This window comes from Agelaius phoeniceus, chromosome 6 (assembly GCF_051311805.1).
Source record: "Agelaius phoeniceus isolate bAgePho1 chromosome 6, bAgePho1.hap1, whole genome shotgun sequence".
NCBI lineage: Eukaryota > Metazoa > Chordata > Aves > Passeriformes > Icteridae > Agelaius > Agelaius phoeniceus.
In genome coordinates, this window is record NC_135270.1 from 20,248,953 (window position 1) to 20,271,955 (window position 23,003).

General features: G+C 40.3%; 1 protein-coding gene across 1 annotated transcript in view; it reads left to right on the forward strand.

Moving 5' to 3' along the window:
* The first annotated feature begins 5,698 nt into the window (after positions 1-5,698).
* CD44 (CD44 molecule (IN blood group)) overlaps positions 5,699-23,003 on the forward strand; it is a 52,076-nt gene continuing 34,771 nt past the window's right edge. Inside the window, 1 exon segment of the mRNA XM_077179980.1 lies at positions 5,699-5,958. Coding sequence (XP_077036095.1) covers positions 5,892-5,958 — 67 coding nt within the window. The 5' untranslated portion in view covers positions 5,699-5,891.

The window sequence follows — 23,003 nt, forward strand, 5'->3', positions numbered from 1 at the left end:
GTGGAGGAATACATTCCCTAAAAGTATATCAGGGCCAGACTGCTTTGTGTGTATTTTAGCCAGTGAGTTCAGCATTTCCAAACCTAGCACTGCTGTGCCTGTCAGCCTCCTCACCCTCTTCCTGCTATGATGTGTGCAGACCTGCACCTTCCCTCCTAGAGCCACGCTGGAAACAGCTGGAACCCTTGCCTCTGAAAACAAACATGCTTATTATGGTCTAAAATTAAGATGCTTTTCCTTCCCTTCCACCTTTCAAAGGAATCATAAAACTGACTAACAGGGAGACTACTGAAATTTAGTAAGTTTCTGTTTATATACACACGGGGTCTGGTTTTAGCACTCTTTGTAAATGAAAAAGATAGGCTTAGCTGCTCATTCCCACACTGCTATGTTTAAGACACAGTCTAAATGTGGATATGTTGTGTGTGGCTATGGCAAGAGTGGCACAAACAAATCTGGTGTGAACAGAAATTGTTCCAGCTAAAATTCATGGTTTACTTTCATTAGATAGGAAAATATTTTATCTGTGGATATAAATCTGATATAACCCCTCTATCCTAATATATATGTGAGTGTGTATATATATATATATATATATATATATATATATATATATATATGTATACAGGGGAAACACATAATGCAGTAGGCAGAGTTATCATAATACAGATACTGGGACTGAACTAAACACTGTTTGCAGCTGCCTTGATTCAAAATTTCTCAAAATAAATGGAAAACCTCCCATAACTTTGAATGGCTTTGGTCAGGTTTGTATTAGTCACAAGGGCCCCTGAGCATTTATCTATATATAACAGTTAACAGTTTGGTTATGCAAATATAAAGTGTTTCCTGAGTTTCCTGAATGTTTGCCTTTTGTAAAGCTCACCTGCTCTTCTGGGGTTTTAAATGTTTGATTTAATAATTCCAATATGCTGTATGAAACAGAGAATGGATGAGAAAGAATGGGGGCTAAGTAAAAGGAGAAGTTAGTGGAGATGACAGAGAGAAGTCAAGGTAGAAGTCATGAAGCAAAATCAAGTAGAAGAAAATGGAAAGACAGCAGGGACGAAAAAGTACATCCAGGAAGTGGCTTAGTATAAGCTTGATTCACCTCTTGTATAACTGCAAACAAAAGAAATGAAAGTGGGAATGCAGAATGCTGAGCACAAAGAGGGCAGCTCATGCTCAGTGTTCTGCATTCCCACTTTCATTTCTTTTGCTTGGATGCACCAGTTCCAGGCACTTCTTGCTCAGTGTATGCTGGGAAGGCCAGCCAGGGGAAGGAGGGGCAGAGACAGACAGAAATCACCTACAGGGAACAAGAGTGTGCCCTTCTCCCCTCGGTTTCCCCTGTGCTCCCCCATGCCCAGCTCCGCAGCTGCTGCTGACTCAGTGGGTCACTGATAATGTGCTCTGTATCTCTGGGACAGCTGGTGGCCCTGCTGGGGGCCCTTCCCAGCTCCATCCCCACCAACAGCCGAGGGGGAACAGTGGTGCTGCAGCTGTCTTGTGGGCTCTGGGATGGGATTTGCTGCCTGTGCAGGGCTGGCACACGAGGGCCAGCCAGGGACTACGTGCGCTGCTGCGGTGGAGCTGGGAACAGGAGCGATGGTGGGGCCGCACGGCCTGACAGAATTCCTCCCAGGCAGCTTGGGCCATGCCGGCTCTGGAGGCTTCTGCCTGCCTTGGATTAGTGAGTTGTTTAGGGATCTGGGGCAAACCAGTAAAACAGGCTGATGAATCCACACGGTAGGTGCCAATCTGGGTTGCTGCTTTTTTCAGGAGTAAACAACTAGGAGCCATTGTTCATCTTCCTAACTCTCTGCAGGACACAGGCTGTAAATTACATCCAGGAACAAAAGCTCCATGGGAGTAGAACCGGGCGCTCAACTTCCCAAGGGAGTGCTTTGCCCTCCAGCCAGAAGAGCAGCTTTTCTGGCTTCAACCAGCACAGGCTCTTCTTCTGCCTTCCCATCAGCACTCAGAGCCCAGGAAAAGTGTGCAGTTCAAGATTTGCCACACTGGAGCATTTACAACCGTTGCCATTATAAAACCTGTTTTCAGGATTGATAATGAAAATTAAATCTACTCTGAGATTGAACCCAGTCTGAAATGCAGGAAACTAGATTGCAGTCTAGGGCCATGGAGGAAATCTTATTAAAAATAGCATATTTTATTGATATTACAGATAAGTGGGTATGAAATCCTCCCTACTCCCCCAAATCTGATTTTCAGCCAGTCTCACAGATCACTCTGTAGTCTACACAAAAGATACAGAGCCATGACCAGAACTACCTAATGACATTTGTGCTTTCTATATTCACTAAGACCAGTTGCTGTTTAACTCCCCATAACAAGCTGTAAATATTCACAAAGTTATGGTCAGAAAATTATTTTTAATTAAAAAATAGTATTTCTGCTGATAATAGAAAAAAATTAAAATTAGGAGCTGTGTTTTTTTAGAAATTTTGGAAATTTGTCTTTCAGAAGACAAATGCCAGCTATTTTCACAGAAACAGAATTCCATTCTACCCTTCTTTCAATTTCTCCCATTGATACATTTTTTTTCTTTTTTCCATCAGAAGTACAGGTTCATTCAAGTACATCCATTTTCTTGTCTGTCCACAAAATAAAATCTAAATACTCATTCTAGGGAGAGGCTGTGCCACTGAGTTCAGTGGAATTTTGGTCTTTCAATTAAGCTAGGCCAGAATTTCATCCTGTATGTGAATTCCTTCAAAAAACCCAACTTTTTATATCATTGTAAGCCATGCATATGTTTCTAGGACTCCAACATATGTATTCCCTATTAGGATTTTTATCAAAATTAATTAGTGCTGCCTACAGTTCACATATGTGATACAATCACAAATTAGTTACTTTGGTGTTCCTGTGCTATATTTTACCATCACAGATTCAGTATTCACTGTTTCAAAGGCATCATAGAAAAATACTCTTTTAAATGCAGGCTGGGGTTTTATCCTTTTTCAGTCTTATTGTTTCATTCTCTTTTGAAAACTTAATTCATTAATAATTTTACAAATTTTTTGTGCCAGTAGCTTCTTGTTGCCCAGGAAGTAAGCAAATTCCAGATCTCAGATATTTAACTGGACTGACAGGCTCAAAAGGGATGCTCTGCTGCATTTCTTCAGCTGAAGATTTGCTTCAGGATTTTTCAGTTCCTATGTAATAAGGTTTTCCCAAACGAAAGGAGAAGTTACATATTTCTTACAAAGAAATCCCCCAAACAAAACCAAAACAAACCCAAAAAACAAACCCCCAAACCCAACAGTTTTTCCAGAGTCATACATCTGCTTGGACTAAATTTTCTGAGCAGCATGATGCCCTGCAGCCAGGCTAAATTTGGACTGCTGGCTACCTGAGACTGACACAAGCTGACCACGTTTGTTTGGGAAAGCAGGAAATTTTTTTGTGTCTTTTTTTTTTGTTGGAATGCACACGTGTGTTCTAGGCTGCCATGCAGGCAGGCTGATGGCATGAGGAATGGCCAGACTCACACGTCACATACAAACAGCTCATGAACTGGTTTTGTGATTTATCACATGAAATGATGTGATGTTATCAATTATTTTTCTTGTGTAGATCTGTCTTTTCCTTTTGCATTAGTTACTAGCACCTCCATGCACATGGTCTAAATGTGTCTAATCTTAGCCCAATTTTTCAGGGCAGCAACCAAGAGAGTCTTTCCAAAGCAGAATACCACCCACCCTTGCTGAACACATGCAGAAGTATTGAAAAGACTGAGATGAATAACAAGTAATATTTTAGTATCTAGAAAACAACCTTTTCATATTCAGGTGTCAGAAGGGCTAGAATTAGAAACTTCAGACCATGAAGAGACTAGGAATTTCCACTCCTAGTTACCTAAGACTCTGCCTCTATCCCTAAAATGGACGTTATTCTCCCTTTACCTGTGCCAAAGAAAACTTTTTATTTTTTAAAATTCTGTATCATTATGAATATAGGGTAATAATGAAGAGGCAATTTATGTTAATCAAAAATAGGACTCAAAATTTCCTGAATTTTAATTAAATGTTTAATTATTCTGTTTAATCCATAGGACGTGAGTTTTAAAAGTAACTTAGCAACTGGAGAACAAGATATACTTAGTAAGTTTAAAACATTCATTAACTGTGTGCCAGCATTTTGAAATCCCACTAAACTTTATTCATGGATTTTGATGCCAAAACATTTATAAATGTACAGGATTTCACAGAACTATTTCAACTTCCGCTTTAGACAATAAAGTATATAGGAGATTGTTTTTTAGCTGCTTTTAAAGTAATTTCTTTAAAAAAAGGTAGCATATTTACTAAAGAAAATGTGTTTTATCCATAATTTCAAAGTTGCTAGCTTCATAATAAAAAAGATTCCCTATATTTAAAGGAAAGATTTTTACTTTAACTTTGTCCCATCAGATAGTCTAGACCTGTAGGAAAAGCCTGTTGGAACCTGTTGCTAAAAATTTGGCTGGTTGAGGAAAGGATAGCCAGCCATCTCTAAGTCAAAAGGCAAAAAAAGGGCAAAGTCCTGAAAACCTCTTTGTGTGACCTTCTTGTGCCTGTGGCTGGAGAGACTTGTCTGTACTTTTCCATTGTTTGTGCTAACGGAGATTAAATTAATGAGAAACTTCTTTCAAGTGGGAAGATCGACAAAATGGTAATCTGATATAGGACTATTCATTCCAGATTTGGCAAGGGAAACTGAAATCAGGGCATTTCTGGCTGTTGTAAAAGGTGAGAAGTGCTGGCTTCCGTGATCCCTGACCAACCCCTCATCCCATGGCACAGGAACCACTGTTCCAATTCTCCAGCTCTAAAGAGAAGCCAGTGCGTGGAGACACCACGGGAAATCTCCAAGGCACACAAGACACAAGCCTTTTGCTTATCTACAGAGGCCTTGGGGTTTTCACCAGGGGTTTCATGAAGAGCCAAAACAAAACCACACACTGCAATGAACATCTGTCCCTGGAACTGAGACCTTGTGTGAGCCTCAAAGATCTCGTACCTTTTCATCCTGTTTCTCTGCTTTCTGAATTGGGAATAGGAGGAAAAATTCCTTCTGTACCTTATGCCATCAACAGAATAAAGTATCAGCCTTAGTCCTCAGTATCACTCCCTTCTGGCACTGGAATTATTCACTACTTTTGCTCATTTATTATTCTTCTTGGAGCAGCCTGTGCAGGGGCATCAAGGTAGAACGAGCTGTGGGAAACCGAACAGCCTCGACTTACCTTCTGCATGATGTTACACTCCAGCAGTGAGCAAAAACATTGCAGAAAGCTTCGCTGCAGAGCAGGCATTTTACTTGCTCTTAACTGAACCACACAAAGAGAAAATGGTGAGATAGGAATAAATAAGCAACATATTTTTGGGAAATATCTAGGCTGTTATAGATGCTTTACCAGGGTTTAGAAACTAGTGCTTTTATGTTCGCTTGGTTTGCAATAATGAAGAGATTTTAAAATGCAGGATGAAAAGCTTAGAACAAACAGTGCATTTCTGAGAGAACTCAGGAGAGATTACACAATTTTTCCTACAAGAACACTAAGTATAACTTTTGACTAGACTAGTGTAAGAAGAGAAGGTTTAGTGGCTCTTTAAAACTCAAGTGTGCCTGCTTAGTCAGTCCTAGCTCTCCTTCCACTCCCCCTTCTTCTGCTGCTGGGTAACTTTTGTTGCAATATGGGTGTGACTTTTGATGGAGCTTCCCCCTCCCAGTTATGTCATTACTTCAGTTCCTTTGAATCAGAATAAAAAGTGCAGCAAACTTCAGACTCATTGACTGCAGGCTTAACAAGCGTCGGGGCTTTTCTTCTTTCTGCAGCTTGCAAGGATCTTTGGATTTTGCAAAACAGTTCCAAGAAAACAATGGCCAACTTCTCCTTATGGACAGTTTTTGGATTATGTTTGCTGAAGCTCTGTCTAGCAGAAACAGGTAAGATTTTTATGAATGAAAATGCTTAGGATTGTTAAGTTAATGCTTCAGACAGCAAGTGTGCTTCTGCTAGACAGCGAACAGCTTTCTTGCAACTTTTATTTTTCAAGTGTTATCAGAGATGTTTCAGAAGTGTAATCTCATTTGTGCTGGTCTGTACAATCACGGAAAGCTCTGTATTGCTTGTAAAGGGCAATTCCAAATCTGTAAAAAGTGAATTGCAGAACATTAAAGAATGAAGTTTAAACAGGAACAGAACTACATTAGGGAATTCAGAATGGCTCTGGTGAAGCTCAGTTCGACAATGTGACTGCTGTTCCAAACGTAGTTTGCTCTCCCTGCTCCCCTCCAGACTGCAGCGAAAAGGGGGGTGGAAGGAAGGGGGTGAGCCCCCCCAGCTTACAGCTGCACTCTGGAGTTTACATCAGCTGAACCCACAGCTGAAACAAACTGCATTTGGGCACAGCCTTGCTGAACAGGAGAAAAACTGCAGGGATCTCTGCTGAAATTTGGAGAGCTTTTATGCCCAGCATGCTTCCTTCTGACTTTCTAAGGTCTCTCTGGGGCTGACTGATGAGCTTTTGGAACAAAGGGGGTTAGAAGTGACAAAGTTCAGTTGTGTATCACTTACCTTCCTGCAGCTTGGTTATCTGCTTCAAATATTTGTATTTAAAAATCTAAGGTTAATACAGAGAAAAAAAAAATAAAAATTGTATGTCCAAAGTGAATAAAAAAAGCTTTCGAAACTTTACATGGTGCGGGCTCAACCATGTTTTAGGGGAATGATCATACTTTTAGCAGACTCTCACTGGGACTGCAACTGCCTCCAGGCATTTTGTGGTTAGGGATAACAGTTGTGCTTCTATATTGTTTTTGTACTCATCAGTTCCAGAGTCTAACAAAATGCATTTTTCATGGCCATTGTCACCCAAGGGCTGCGTGTGTGTCTGTGTGTGTATAGTAAATATGTGTCTCATTTGCTTGAGCAGCAGGGGATACTTCTTTTCATGGTTGCAGCTCTGCCAGGCTGGGAATGGGTGTGTCAGGGGGAACAAGTTCCCAGTGCTTCTGTGATAGCTGAAGCAGTGTTGTAGCTTTTCTGTCTAAAATCATGTGCCCATTGTACCAAAATGCTCTTGCTAAGATCAGGTATATAGACAAAGCCTTAAGAGAAAGGACAGGGCTACTGTAGGCAAGTAAGGTATGTCTAAGATGTGTTTAAATCCTTGGCTTGCTCCACGTCTGTGCACGGTATAAATATTATAACCGCTTGGCTGATTTTGACTCCTATGAGCTGCCTGGAGTGTCCTAGAAAGCAGGGTCTGCCCTGACTCTGGGGGTGATGTGTTTTTACAGTGAGACAGAAAGCCCCATTATTGAGCCCTCGGCATAGTTACAAAATGTGTGTCAAACTTCACATATGGCATCCAGGGAAGTTTCTTTACTGGCTTAGTAAGGTATTAGAATATAGCTACAGTATATTTGAGTTGAGCATGACTTTGTAGTCAGTAATGATTTCAAAACAGCAGTTGATGGTGTTGTTTTCTATTTTTAACCAGTGATTTTGCTGTGTATCATAGACTGATGGCTATTGCTGTTGGGAAACTCCTGAATTGGAATTTTAATTCTTTTAGTACAGAATTTTATGGAATTAAAGAGGACCTGGAATTACTCTTAATGTGATTTCAGAAGGAAAAAATGAGATACAGAGAAAGCTGAAAAACTTACTCATCCTGATTTCTGTGGTGTTGTGTCTATACTGTCACTGATATGTTTCTCACTCTTGGTGTTGACATCACTTGTCTAAGGAGTCTGGATCCTGGAGGATATAGATGGTGACAGCTTGGTTAATGATGTTTTCAGAGGAGATTTTCTCCTGCAAGCATCATGTATTTGTAGAAATATTTTTCTCAAAGTTTTCCTTGATTAACACAAAGCAAGTCCTAGAATTTTGACCCCCAAACTTGGAAGAAACTGGAAGAGAAGTAGTAGTGGTAAGGATGAAATGGAAAGAGGCAGATTGAGTCTGCCTGTGGGAGGAAGGAGCTTGCCTGTTAGCACTGGAGAGGTTGCCAGAGCCCACTCCAAGGTAAGGCTCTGAGACAGGGCTCCTGCAGCTCCTGGTCAGTCACAAAGGAAGAGACCTGCTTGGCCCTTGGTTTGCATATCTATCCTGTAAATTTGTAAATAAAGCAGTTTGAAGAAGCTCTTTGTGCTAGATTATTTTCACTCAGTCCTTACAGTGTGTATCTTGGCAGTTTCCCAAAGCTGCAAAGTAACTAGACTTTATTAAGAGCTCACTTGAACTTTCCATCCTTGTTTAGTGGAAGGGTTCTGGAGCTGTCCTGGAAACACCGGCACACACAGAGCCAACAAAGCATGGCAGGGGATTGTTTTGCAGTCTTTGGAGAAATGCTGGAAGATTCTTTAGGTACTGGTGTTCACCACAAAGAAGAGCCATTACCTTGAAAATAGGAAGTCAGAGAAAGGCTTAATGAGGACAGATAGCATTGTACAATTGAGGAAGAACTCTTCAAAGTAAATGCTTTTAAAACCACTGGTAGCCCTAGCCAAGGTTAAACAAAATGTTCATCCATATGTGGTGCATCTTTCTTTCCAGAAGAGTTCCCATGACTTTTATAGGCCTGAATTGAAGATAGTGTGAATATTGCAGTTTTTCATCTATCACCTAAACCTGCATGAGGTTTGACTGTATCAAGAATGTGCCAGAAGTCAGAGACATCATGACATGCTGATAAGACAGATAAGCACCAGAGAGAATCATAAGCTCATTACTCCTAAAATACTTGTTGAAAAGATGTGATAATATTTGATAATACTAGTTCTGAATGTAGTTGACTAGTAGTAAAACACGTTGTAGAGAAGCAGAGATAAAGCATTGTAGAGTTCCTTTATAAGGAGAGGGTCAATCAGTCAAGGAATTTAAAAGTTTTTTGGTGCTCCAAATACTGTAAAAAGGCTTCTCCATCTGCTTTCTGGTCTTTTTGCATCATATTTTTGTTCCAGAACTAAGGGGTGAGTGTTTGAAAAGACAGTCAATATGGAAGATGGTAATTCTCCCCGTCTTATGTCACTGTTTGGTCTTTTATTTTAAAGAGAATACTATGTGAGAGAGCAAGGGAAAGAGTTCTGCAAAACTTGCCTATAAAATAGGGTTTTCCAGGACCAAGGCTAAATGTACATAGTTATTTGTGGACTATAACTTCATAGAGAGGATAATTGTGAAACAAACATGACCCATCACAGTAATCTTGCCTGCTTTGAAAACAATGCAGCATTGCACTGGAACAATTAATGCTGTCCAAAACACACCATATTTTAGAATCAGCTGGCATCTGGGAGCATGCTGATTCAATTTGTCAGCATTAAACTGAATTCTTAAAATAGAGAAATGGAAACTTCCAACTTGCTAGAAAGCAGAACACATCCACAGTCTAGTTTGTCCTTTGCCTTTACCTGTCAGGGTTTCTGTGTGATAAACCTGGTGGTTTGGACCATTCTCTGTGTGTTATCCACGGCTGTGGGCAGGAAGCCAGTTTGGTGTAGCTGCTGGTCATTTTCCAGGAGTCCATCATCTCTTAACAGCCAGCCATCTCTCCCTCCCAGAGAGGCAATAATAATTTCAAAGCTATCAGCCACTGTAATTATCAGTGGCCATGATGGGTGCTGCCAATAGCAGCGGCAGAGAGGGCTGTGTCAGTGCTGTGTGTTTATCATTTCCTCCCCCAGTGCCTCGGCAGTAATATCAGTAGCAGCTGGCTGTGATTTCCCTCCCTTGCCGCGGCTGCCCCCGCCCAAGGACGGCAGAGCAGCCCATGCTATGAATGAGTCTGCAGGCAGAAATGTGAAGTGGCAGCTGAGGAAAAGAGGGGTTTTCCTTGGAGAATCTTTCCAGTCAGACAGAAAGTTCAGCTAATTGCAATTTAAAGTTCAAACCTCCATGACTGTTTCCTGCCTAATGAAACCTGCAGTCATTTTTTGAGTCTGTGCTTTCAATTAGGAACATAATTGAACTTTCTTTTGTAAGCAATGGCTTTGGGACTTTCCAGTTCCTCTACATGACAACACTGGCAACTTTATATAATGCAGCTGTCTTATTTTGGTATAATAACCTTCAATTCTCATATTGTGAAACTCCAAACAAGAAAAAAAAAAAACAAAAAAACCCTAAAAGGAGTTGGAGAATAATCTACAGTTTTAGCCATTAAATCATGAAAGCATAAGCAGGGCATGCTAATTCAAAGTAAAAATCACAGAGAAGACCTGAATTCTATTTACATTTGGAGTTTGAAAAATACTTTGCTTCACTTTTTTTTTCTCTTTTCTGTTGATGATTGGTGTAGTTTAGTAGCTGGAAACTCTAAGAGACTGTGTTGTGTCTTAAAAAAGAAAAAAATGCCAGACATGCAGCAGCTGTGTTAAAACTTCATCTCTCTGCTAATGGTACTGTTCCAAAAGCAGTGTGAGAGGGTTGTAAAAGAGATTGCCAGGGTACATACTGTCAGCTGCCTAGGAAAAGGGCATTAGCCTGCAATCCTCAACTTCACAATTAATGTTTTACCAAATACCTGCTTTCATAAATGAGATGCTGCCTCTGACAGAACGTGTAATAGTAAAAAAAAAAAACCCGCCATGGCATAGCTTTTGTTAATTATGTATGTCTCACAGTGACAGCATGTTAGCAAAACAGGTTCTCAGAAGTACATTTCCCTAGGGGGCTTTTTTATTGTTATTTTTGTTAATGGATAGGTGTCTGTAAAGAAGCAGGGTGTGGCGTGTGTGGGTAGCCGTAATGAATAGTTTCTTGCAGATTTCCCATACAGAAGTGCGAGGTGAGCTGGAGCTCAGTGGATGTTCCGTGGGCACGCAGACCCCCGTGAGCAGACGTGAGCCGGTCCCCAGGCAGCAAGCAGGCTGCTGGCCAAGCCGGGGTGTAAAAGCTGAGCAGCGGCCCTGAGCCGGCAGCCTCTCCTTGGGAGAGTGCATCAGCGAGGGATGGATGGTGCGTGCCAGGGCGAGCTCTGAGCCCGCATGCCCACACACACCGGGCCCCACAGGCTGCCCGTGCTCCTCCTGCAGCGTGCAAATGCAGCAGCGCAGCCCAGCAGCAGGGCTGCCTCTCATGGCAGTGCTTCACCTGCTCTGTGCCATCGGCCGGCTCGCATCTCTGAGACGAAGTGCCCTATCACGAAATGAGGAGGTGAGGGAGTGACACAATGTGTCACTGCAAAGGACAGCCAGGTGTTCCCAGCTCCGTCCTGGTGCTCTGGATAAAGCTTCTGCACAAGGAAGATGGAGTAGTTGACCAGGCAGGTTCGAGGGAAAGTAGTGTTTGCCAATTATAAGGAAACGTGATCCATTCATAATGGAGCCACTGAGGGTGCGGCCTGAACGCATCTTTCACTCACTTCCTTATTTTTCCTCCTCCTGCTTGATTAGGTGTCCTTCATTATTTACACATCCTTTCCCTTTTCCCTCATTTGCACAGGTGTGTAAATGTAGAAAAAAAGCTTCTTTTGCTTATGAGTCTTCATATTTATAAATGTAGGGTTTTGTTCTCTGTTCCTCTATGTTGTTTATACATAAATTTGACGTATAGGAACCCTTAGAACATGGAAGTGAAATAATACATATTTTGTTTTAATCAATTTCACCAGTAGCAGTGCTGTAAAAATCAGATAAAACTTTATTGCTCTGACAGTTTTATCCTGTTTACTTGTGTGTTTGCTATCTATATATGCACTGAGGACTGGCAGCTTTTTAGAGTTCAATAGCAATTGTTTCCTGTTAGACAACAGCAAATGCAAAGTAGAGTTTCCTTAAAGAGTTCTTATTCCATGCTTATCTTTTTATGATCAGTGATGTTTGAAGCTGTTTGCCAAGTGAGAAATGACTTATATCTTTTGCCCTGCTGTCAGGGCAAAACTTCTTTAGGTTCAAGAACTTGAAAATTTATTTAATACTTAGCTGAAGAATAGTGTCTTAAATTTAGTCAAGTTTTGCTCCTGTTTGAAACAATACTTCCTAGTGATAAATATCAACTGTCCTATTGAGATTTTGGAGGTATTCCTACTTAAACTTGATGCTCTGGGAAGGGCTGTAGGGCTGGAGTGTGCAGTGGTATTAAAATACCACTCTTCCATTGCACTAGTCGGAGTAACTTTGTCTTGTGAGGAGCACAGTCTCTCCTAGCACAGAAAATAAAAATGTCCTCCTTGAGACTGGGTATTGAGCTCTAAACTTTTAAACTCCTCTTTTCCACAGTGTAACCAAATCATTTTATAGCCTACTGAGAAGAGATACTTGGTGGTTCCAGTTCACCACTGAGTGGGCACAGCTAAGGTTTTAGAGAAGCATTTATCCCCTTGACAGTTCTTGTATTAAAAGCAGTACTGCCAGTCATTTTGAGCATGTGACTGCCTAGAGAAAAGTTTCTTTCCTGCATTTGTGGCTTGCCTCAGTAAAACCCTGGATCCATTTGCTCCCTGTTGTGGTATAAAATATTACAGAGCACTTCTAAGAGTGTCTATGATGAGTTTTGTGTCTCGTGATATTTCTACAAGATCAGTTCTATTCACTATTTTTTTTTTCTTTTTTTTTCTCCTTTTATTCTTATGGCCTAATTTCCTGGATGCTTTTTAGGTGGGAAGAGATTACAGTAGTTTTGTTTTATTTTCTCAACATACTCTTGACCTGCCTAGTCTCACACATAATCCAGTAGTGATATTGTTTGTGCTCACACTGGACAGAGCACAGCATTATCTGGTTTTTTTTAAACAGTGAAGCTGGGGCAATCTTAGAGCATCATGGAAGAGTAAGATCAGCACAGTTTTTCAGGTGATTTTCAAGGGCATCTCTAGTCATATACTCTAGACAGTGTTATTTGTCTCTGTGGGTTTATGTGGATTAGAAAAAGCCCAGTTGTCCAGTTTTCCAGGAGGAGACATATTCTGTGAGTCAGAGATTGTTAAGACCAATGACTAAATCTGAATTTGCTTTCTGATAATGCTTTGATGGGAGCTTATTTTAATTTAGGTAGTACATATAACAAGTATTTTGTGTTTCTTTCTGGAGCTGGAGATAATTTTTCTTCTTCTTTTATATTTCGTAACAACTCCTATTACTTATAGATATGCCAGTGGGGACCAGACCTATTGTACATTGGTGCAGCATAAATAATATATTGCATAAAAATAGTGCAAGACTGGTAAGATGTTTCTACAGTGCCCTTAAAGAACAGTAGAATTTCTATCCAAAATTTTTGCAAATGAATAAACTCTTTAATTAACTTCTTTTGCTGAGAAAAGGAGGAAAAACTTAAAAAAGCTCTCCTTGCCTGACTAGGCTACCCTTAAAAATAAAATATAAACAATGTTATTTGCTTCAATTGCTTTTGTGTTATCACAAGCCCCTTAAAAACATAGCCACAGCACTGAAAGTCTTGGGCCCAGCAAGGTTTATATTCGTTAATAACCTACAAAAGTATTTATTTATAATGTTTACTTGATACATATCCACGTCTTCAAAGCTCAAGGTAGACATTAGTAACAAAAACAAGTGGTCTCTCCTCAGTATGTCCTCCAGTACCTTAAACATTCAAACATTTCAACACCAGCACATGTCTGAGATGTATTCCGTATCACTTCGGAAATAGATGGTGTCTCTGTTGAAATTTTGTTCTTTTTTTTTCCTTCCATTGCACAGAGTTTACATAAATATTACAACATTTGGTCAAGAGGGAGTTACCTTATCTGGTGGATTTCATCAACACCTTCAGCAGAGCTGGAGTCAGGCTGAATGTATTTAAATTACCCTAGAACTTCAAATTTGAAATCTAGGTATAGTAGTATTTAACAGAGAAATAATATTCCCAACTAATGAGAAAGAAGTGAACTGACAAACATGCTGCCAGCAGAAAATACTGATTTGTGATTTTTGTAGCCCATGGGAAGTCAGTGTTTTTATCCCTACCTCACAGGCAGGCCAACAGAGAGACAGAAATGTAGCTGTAAATAGAACATCTTCTCCAAAGCCCCAGACCCTTGTCCCATCAATGAGATCTGTGCCTCTCTTGCCTCAGTTGCAGAAAGCAGGTATCATTTCACATACAGGGCTATTTCAGATGAAAGAAGCATTATGGTTAATTGTAAGAAAAGCATTCTTGTGCAAATATTATTCTACTGGATAGGAAGTGAACAAGAGCACAGAGGACCAGAGCATTCTCTGAAAACTGTTACCGTAAAAATAGGAAACTCTCTTCAGTTACTGTTTGGCAATCCATCACTGAGTCTGGTTGTGCAATCCTTCCTTCAGCCAAACAGTATGTGTGAGAAAATACCCCTTATGAGTAAGAGTAAGTGTTTTCCTATTTTTTGAAACACCCATACTGATGCTTTAAGTTTTAGTTTTCATGTTTTGCAGATTCTGTACTGCATTACTGTATAACTCTGAACTTCATATGAAGTGTTAGCAAGTTCTCCTGACAGTTTTGTCAGACAAAATAATCCTTTTCCAAGGAGAGCCATTATAGCTTCAGGCCCCAAAAGCATAAACAGCAGCAAATTGAGGAGAGCATCTGGGAGGATGGAACTTCATGACCTGAAGCAGTAATTGAACAATTAACTCCAACATGTAAATAGACCGAAACCTATAAAAGTGCAAAAACTCGTGATCCATTGTCTATCTTGGGTGTAGCCATGGATGGGCTCTTGTAGTGCCCCAGGTGTATCCTTTGAAGGCCTTTTAATAAATACCTACTTTATTCCTTTAACACTGTCTAGCCTCTGCTCTAGGTAGCCTCTCAAGGCATCAATACAACCCCTTTTTTTGTAGACCTACACTGAATTTCTTAATAGTATTAGTCTTCTGTCTGACTTTATTACTCATAGTGGTCAGGTCATGCCATTTTATCAACATAGTCACAATCACATCACTGTTGACTCGCAGCAATTGCAAGGCAATGTATTGACACCTTTTTTCCACCCCTGATGTGATACAAATATATCCACAGTGATAGTCATGGCAACATGACTAATTGAAATATATCTTTTACTTTTTAACTTACTGGTTTTGGTATCTTGAATTGATTTCTGTATTGGGAAATAGCCTGATGTCTCCCACCCTTCCAGAGAAAGTGGTTTTATGAGTCAGTCATTCAGCAGTTTGTTACAGCAAGGTGTGTCTAAGACATGTTTTTGGGCTGTTCAAGGAAGACAAGAGGATCTATGCACGGTGATTGCTAGCAAATCACCTGGAAAAGTGGTTTCTCACTGCATCAGCTACTTCTGCTGTTCCTAAGACATCACAGAATCACAGTATGGCTTGGGTTGGAAGGGACTTCAAAGATTACCTCGTTCCAACCCCTGCCATGGGCAGAGATGCCACCCTCTAAATGAGGTTGCTCAGGGCTCCATCTAACCTGGTCTTGAATGCTCCCAGGGGTGGAGCTTCTCTGGGCAACCTGTTCCAGTGCCTCCCATCCTCACAGTAAGGAACTTGTTCCTAACATCAAATCTGAATCTTTTCTCTTTTAGTTTAAAACTGTTCCCCCTTGTTGTATCACCATCTGCCTATGCAAAAAACTCTCCCTCTTTTTAAAAAAACCCTTTAAGTACTGCAAGGCTGTAAGGCCTCCTCAGTGCCTTCTCTTCTCTAGGTTGAAGAATCCCAGCTCTCTCAGCCTCTCTTTGAAGGAGATGTGCTCCAGCCTTCCAGTCATTTTCGTGACCCTCATCAGGACTTGCTCTGAAAGGTCCATGTCCTTATGTTGGGGACTCCAGAGCTGGATGCAGCACTCCAGGTGGGGTCTGACGAGGGCAGAGTAGAGGGAAACAATCACTTCTTTGCCCTGCTGGCCACGTTCCCTTGGATGCAGCTCAGGATGCTGTTGGCTTTTTGGGCTGGGAGCACACACAGGTGGCTCGTGTCCAGCTTTTCATCCATGACAAATCCCAAGTTCTTCTCATCAGGACTGCTCTCAATGAGTTTTTCTCCCAGCCTGTACTCTTATGTCCTGGATGGATGCTTTGTCTAGTGCTCTTGATAAACTACTTGATGAGTTTTGCTTCAAGTAATGTCCTTGGTGGGAGGAAAAATATTGTGGTGCTTTATTAATTAGTAACTGTCTTTTGGGAAACAATGATGCTTCACTGTTTGAGGATGATTCCATGCATGCAATAGTGTACTGCCTTTATGTATCTCCACTGCCTAAATATATGTAGGATTTAATGTAGTATTTGAAATCACAGAATATCAAGGCCATACTGCCAGTGCTTCTTTCCCATTCTTCCCTCAAGCAAGAGAATCTTCACTGCCTGTCATGAATTGTTAAATTTAAATAAACTTTTTTTTTTTAAATAGGAAAAATACCACTGTTCCCACCATATTTGTGATAGCAACAGCATTGTGTACATCTTAATGCTTATTGCAAACTCTAGTTACTAAATGTGCCTTTTTATGAAACCAGTTCAAAAATATTCATAACTAAGACTATAAGAATAATTAAAGAAATTTAACTGCTCATGTAGCTTAGTGTATGAATAACCTGCATACATCTTAGGAAAGTTACTTGCTAGCCAGCATTTTCAGTATAAATCTCAAGATTCCTGAAACCCTAGTAAACGTGTAAGTAGACCCACAAAGAATCCAGAAAATGGAAATATTTTCCCCCCAAAAATTCCAGGAGAAGTTGCCTGCTGGCCTAGGCAATCTGGTTACAGACTATGGGATCCCTGTCATTCTTGTATTAGGGGAAAAACAAGGAGGGTAGTGGATGTGAAAATATTCTGTTCCATCATCAGAAGCTTGCATAAGAACTTTCCTTTTCACTTCTACAGATCATGTCCTAGACTGTGAGGCATATTCTGAGCAGCCTTCCTTTCTTTGGTATGTCTATCAGAGTAATGTTATCTTTGTTTTAACTGGCTGACTTTCAGAGGTTTTGAAAAGATTCCTGAGGTTCCTTTCTTTGATTGGACAAGTGACAGAGCAGTGAATAGGAGTAAGGTCCTTTGGGCTCCAGGCTGGGGATCTGTCTGCTGAGTCTGTGTGTGTGTGTCAACTGCTTTTATCCCAAATAACTAAATCAGTGTAACAGTGAAAATCAGACTACAGCTATTATTCTCCAGCTTTGTTTCGAGTGTTTCTTCGCCTGGGTTGCATGGAACTGATCCCAACTGATTCTCCTCACAGCCCTTGTTACTCATCCTTTGGGGTTAGACAACTCACTGTACAGCCTGGAGCTCTCCTGGTATCGGCAATGTTGATTATGTTTTCATCATTTCGAGGGGGGCATATCAGATAACTAATTGCAGACTATGATATCACTGCCTGCAATTTTTCCCCCGAGGTGCTGTGCAGCTGTACCACGTCCTGCTGGAGTCTGAAAACTTTCAGCTCCCTATTGGGTGAGACTATTACAAAAAGACTAATATTAATGTCAGCAGCAAGGAGGTTTATCATAAGTGATGACACAGTATCGGCTCACTCAGGATGTTTACCAGAGCAACAGTTGCCACGCAGATAAAGCATGATTGGAAGATGCATTAGCAGATTCTTTTCTTCCTACAGCAACTGCTGAGGACTGAAGCATATTTCAAGTACTTACTTGCATTTTGAGTGACTCTGTGAAGGCTTGATTTATTAAGAGCACTGCCCCCACACCCATTGTTTTAAAGCAGTAGCCAGGAGAGCTGTCAGTTAAGAGACTGGAGATTTTTGTCCATCAGCAGACAGATACAGAGACAGTGACTGCAATGATCCGTAGGCAGATTCATTAAGAGCAACAATTTAGAAGAAAGCCAGCAGCTTGAGCTTTGTCTCGCATCCCATTTCCGGTGTGCACTTCCAGAAATGCAAGGAATACTTGCTGATTTTTGTTGGAGAAAGGAGAACCTGCCACAGCACTGTATCCCCCTCTGGCCCCTGTGCATACGTCGAGCCACATTTCTTTTTCACTGCAGAGATCCACGTCAGCCCACTTGGACCTCAAGGTTAGCATGGCTGTCTCATGACTTTTCACGCAGTTAGCAGCACACAGGAAAGTGAGAAAGCTACACTCTTATTTGCTTTTTTAGACTGAATTACTAGGTACCCAAATATAACTGGGTAGTAGGAACAGCTTAGGCACAACTTCAAAGAAAGTTCTGACTTTACACCTTTGGATCTATGGAGAGTCATCTTCACTTTCTTGTCACCACACCCAGCTACTAAGAATACGTTGTCTCTATTTATAGCAGGAACACCTTGCAAACATGCAGGTAAATCCCTTTTAAACTGTTTTCCTGGACATTGCTGTCTTTAAAAAGCCAGGTGTGCAGAGAATTTTTCCCTCCCTGAATATCATATATCTATTATGGATATAATTATGTGGTGTTTTTCTCTCCCATTGCAATTTTCAAGGCTTAGAACATTTTTCTGTGCCAAACTGAAATTAAAATATGACATTTTAAAAGATCCCTGAGGAAAACTTTTGTCTGGGTTCCTTAAACCATCTACATGTATTGCAGCCATGTAAACATTTAAATCTAACTTTCTTAAGTGATTTTATTTTATTTTGTGCAAATGAATTATTTTCATTTCAGAATTAAGGGTAATTTCATACTGGAAAACAAATTCCTTATTTTGCTTTATTTAAGTATCCACAAGGGATAATTTGAAAACTAAAAATAAGGTTTATTGCCACTAAGTCTAGAAATGTATTTCCTATAAATCATTGTAGGTTTCACAGCTTGGCAATACTCCAAGGAAAGTATTTCATCGAATAACTCCCAAGAATCTGTAAAGACTTTCGCTGTCACTATTTGGAGAAGCCTGGCTTATGGTGCAGGTGGTCTATTTCTAGATTTGTTTCTCTGCTTTCTTTGGAGAATATTGGTTGGCAGAACCAGAATATCATAACTGGAGGAACACAAAACCAGCCACACTTAATGATGATGTGTGTGACTTGATCCTTGGCGCTTTTGTGTTGGGATGGTAAAGGACTACTGGCTTCATTCACATGGATCTTGCAAATTTGACTTCTGAATTTGGATCAGTGTGTAGTCATCCCAGTTTTGAGTCCTATTTTCCCAGCACAGTTTTCCTTTCCTCATCAAGCCCCGAGGGATTCAAGTATAGGTGTGTTTTAATGATGTTGACACGTGTCTATTAGTGACTGTGGCTGGGATTAATGAATCATTTTACATAACCTAGCAAACAGCTATCCAGTGGTTTTCATCACTGCCTTGGGCTTCAGTCCAACTTCTGACATAAAGGTAAAAGCCTCTGTATCCTGTTACAGTTGCCTGGGCTGCAAGTTGGTTGAGTGAACTTTTTACTAATAGACTGAAGAAAAGGTAGAATACTCAGCAAATAATGCTTTCCAGGAAAGCATTGTGTGTCTTGTAGGACCATGTGTGTTGTAGTATATTAAGGAATCACTGAATAATATTTTTTGTACATTTTAAGTTCTCACAGATGTCAAAATGGCAGTAATCAGACTTACGTAATATATACATTGACAAAATGTTTTGGATCCTGAAATGCTTTATGAATTCATCCCATATGAAATTTTGTATTCAGAGGCCATTTCCTTGAGTCAGAAATAAAATATGCATTCTTATTTAGCCATGAAGTAGTTTTCTTCAGAAACAATTGGAAAATCAAGCATAACTAGAGATAGGTCTGAACTGAGAGACAAGATCTGAATTGTCCAGATTTTAGGACTCATGTGGCCCAATTCATAGATTTGCCTGAAGAGGAATAGTAATAACTAGGATTTTCTTTTAAATATATTTTAATCTGTTTCCAGTACATTACTTTTTGCTGCTTCATTGCTAGCATGCATTTAAAGCAGGGGATAATATTCATAATGCAGGTATCAGTGCTAAGCTGGTGGTGGTTCCTGTTCAGAAGTGTCAGTACAAAATTCAATAATCTCTGATTATAAGGAAACAATTACACATGTACATCTGCCTAGAGCTAGAAATCAGTTTAATAAATATAGAACATAGTTCTTACAGTAAATGTAAATCCTCTATCTATTAAAACAAAGAGAATGAAAACTATAAGCATTGTCAAACCTCTAGTTCTGTCCCTGTTGTCAGCCCCAGTTTAGCACATCCTGGTGAGCTATCAGTCATCTTGAACCACAAACTGAAAAGGAAAATCCCCACCAAAACATCCCCCTAACATTTCCTGGTTGCCATGCAGCTCAGCGTGCGGTTTTACCAAGAAGTCTGTTAGCACGTACAAGTCTTACACTGCTTTCGCTCCAGCGGGGCAGGGTGTTCGCACATCTTCCACTTGCCTTGCTTTGATGTATCTCTGCAGCTGCTAAAAGATCTGCTGCTTTTTTTTTTTCTTTCCCTCCAATAAAAGACAGTTTGAGAATGAAACCCCCAGGTGGTGTCTTGAAAACAATGAAAACTGGGGAGTAGTGCATGAGGCATCCATACAGTATACCAAAAATCTTCATGGAAAATTAATTCCAGTGGGAAGAGTTAGCGTGAGTCAGTGTTACTCATTATATATAAACGTTGCAGAATCAGGGTGGAAGTGGAAATTGCACCTGGTTTCTTACAGTGACAGTTTCTAACAAGCCTCTCCTATTAATTATCAGGGTGTAACTCACACTTCTCTGACAGTACAATGCTCTTTAGTCTGTGTGAGGCGATTCCACTCCACCAGTGGGCTCTAGCTAGCAAATTGTCTGGGGAACCAAAGTTAGTGATTTTGGCTGACAAGTATTGATTTAACCTGGTTTAGGTGTGTGAATGAGGATAGCAGAGAAAGGTTTGCATGCAGCTGCTTGAGAGAGGGCACCAAAAACCCCAGCAAGGATGGGGAGAAATGTGGAAGTTTATGCTTTCCATGCTCATAAAGCTCAGCACAGACAGAAGCACTTCATGGCTTTGGGTTGTGTCACCCAATCTTATGGTCTGGGTGAGATTGATGACTATGATAATTCAAATGTTTTTCATACCATTTGCCTTCTTCAAGGGCTATTATTAAACAGCTGTAGCAAATCATGTGAATGAAGGAAAAAAGGAAGGATTGTGTTCCGTCAGTCCCCAAAGCCAGACAGCTCTAGGAGGAGGAAGGAGGGAAAGTTAGCGTGCTGTTGGTGATTTCACTGTGAGTCCACTCTGAGTCAGCCCCTTTGAAGATGCAAAAATGTTAAAAGGATCAGCAATAGTTGGTCACGCAGAATGAGTTTTACATTGCCTTGGCACTTGGAACACAATAAAAATCCATCTTTTGCATAAGTGTGTGACAGCCAGCGAAGTAACATCAATATAAAATTAATGGATTTGGCCTTCTTGCCCTATGGGAAAGGGTGAGATATGTGTTTTGATTTAAATTTACAGTCATGTTTCTTCCTTAATTCAAAATTACTCTGTAAACCTCAGCATGGGAAAAAAAATTAAGGTATTAATTTAGTTTAGATCCCATCATTTGTTTTTGATATGGTATTTATTGGTGTGATTAGAATTTTTTTTGTTAATTCAGTTAAGGGTCCCTCTCCATTGTGTGAACGTTAAAATCTGAGACTATACAGTAAAAATGCTGTGTTTCCAGATAGCTCATTTTTAAAATGTGGTAATTACTGCCTTCAAAGACTAGATGCTGAATTTACACAATTTGCTTAGACTGTGAAATTCTGTGTGAGTTTTGGGTACCAAAGCAAGTTTTGCTTTGGTCCTTTTTCCATACTCAGCTCTTCATGAACAGAGTGTCTCTGCTACAGCAGTGGTACTTTTGGAATAGTAGGCGTAGAAGATATCATCAAAGTGAAGACAAAGATGCTGTCTCAGCATTACTTTAGGACACAGTGCCAATGAATTGGATGGCCTCAAAGCCAGTTTTGAGAACTGGATTGCCACATTTTTGCCTGGGGTTTCCTGGACACCCACGTGATCTCTCATGCTGCACAGGCAAGGCTTCCTGGGAGCTTGGCTGGGCTTTTTCGTGCAGCTGGGCAGCACACGTGCAGTCAGCCTGGTACCTCCCAGCAGCCCAGTCCTGGGGTGCAGGGTCGACTCAGGCTGAGCATTTCCATGGAAAATAAACACATGTGTAGGCATGCAGCCCACGTGTAGTTCCATTAAGCCTATCTGTGTGAGTAAGCCTACTTTTTTGAGCAGCAGAACTCTTAGGTAATTGACTCTCTAAGTGGAATTCTCACTATGAGTGAATCTCAGAGTAGTAATAGAGCAAAAATTGTTGTGTTTAAAACCAGGAATGGGCTGAGGTTTGATGATAGCTAAATCAACTCTCTCTAAACAAAAGCAAACTTCACTTTATTATTCAGTGAATCTAGGATTAACTGCAATCAAATGGAACCCAAAGCAAGTGTATGTGGTATCTGCTTTCACAGTGAAAGCTTTTTAGAAATTAGCCTAAAATTATCAGAAAAGATGTTGATGCTCCAAGAAAATTTATCTCCAAAATCACTGAGCTTGTTACGTTAACGTAATCAAGTACAACTTTGTGATCTTATCCTCATATTTAACATTAGGTCTTGGGCCTCACAGAGTGTGTTTTAGGAAGAGAGAATCAAGAAGGGAAAACTAAAGAGAAACCTTTTTTTTTTGTCTAGGTCATTTAATAGCTGCTTAATACAGCTACTGCCTGGACAACTTCCAAGACACTATCAGGCTTTGAATATGAAATATTTGGAGCCAAAGTAGAAGTCACTGGCATGGCAGATGTGAGAGCAGCTCCATCCTAGCAGTAGTCAAGGAGTGGCAGAAGGGCCATATGTTTTTTAATGACATGTGACAACAAAATATTAAAAATACAAAGAATTGTAATTAGCAAGACTGTTAAATAGTCTGAAATACTAATTGAATACTAATACTGAAATACTAATTGATTTTGTCTAAATTAATTTTTTTTTTTTGTCAGCCAATATACTGGGGAAGGTGGAATTGTTGGAAAAGAGGGTTTTTTTCTGTTCATTTTGTGGGAAGGCTATCCAAGTAACAATAATGATTAATTCTGTTGCTTATGGTGCAAGCATTCAAGATTGGATGCCCGGCTTT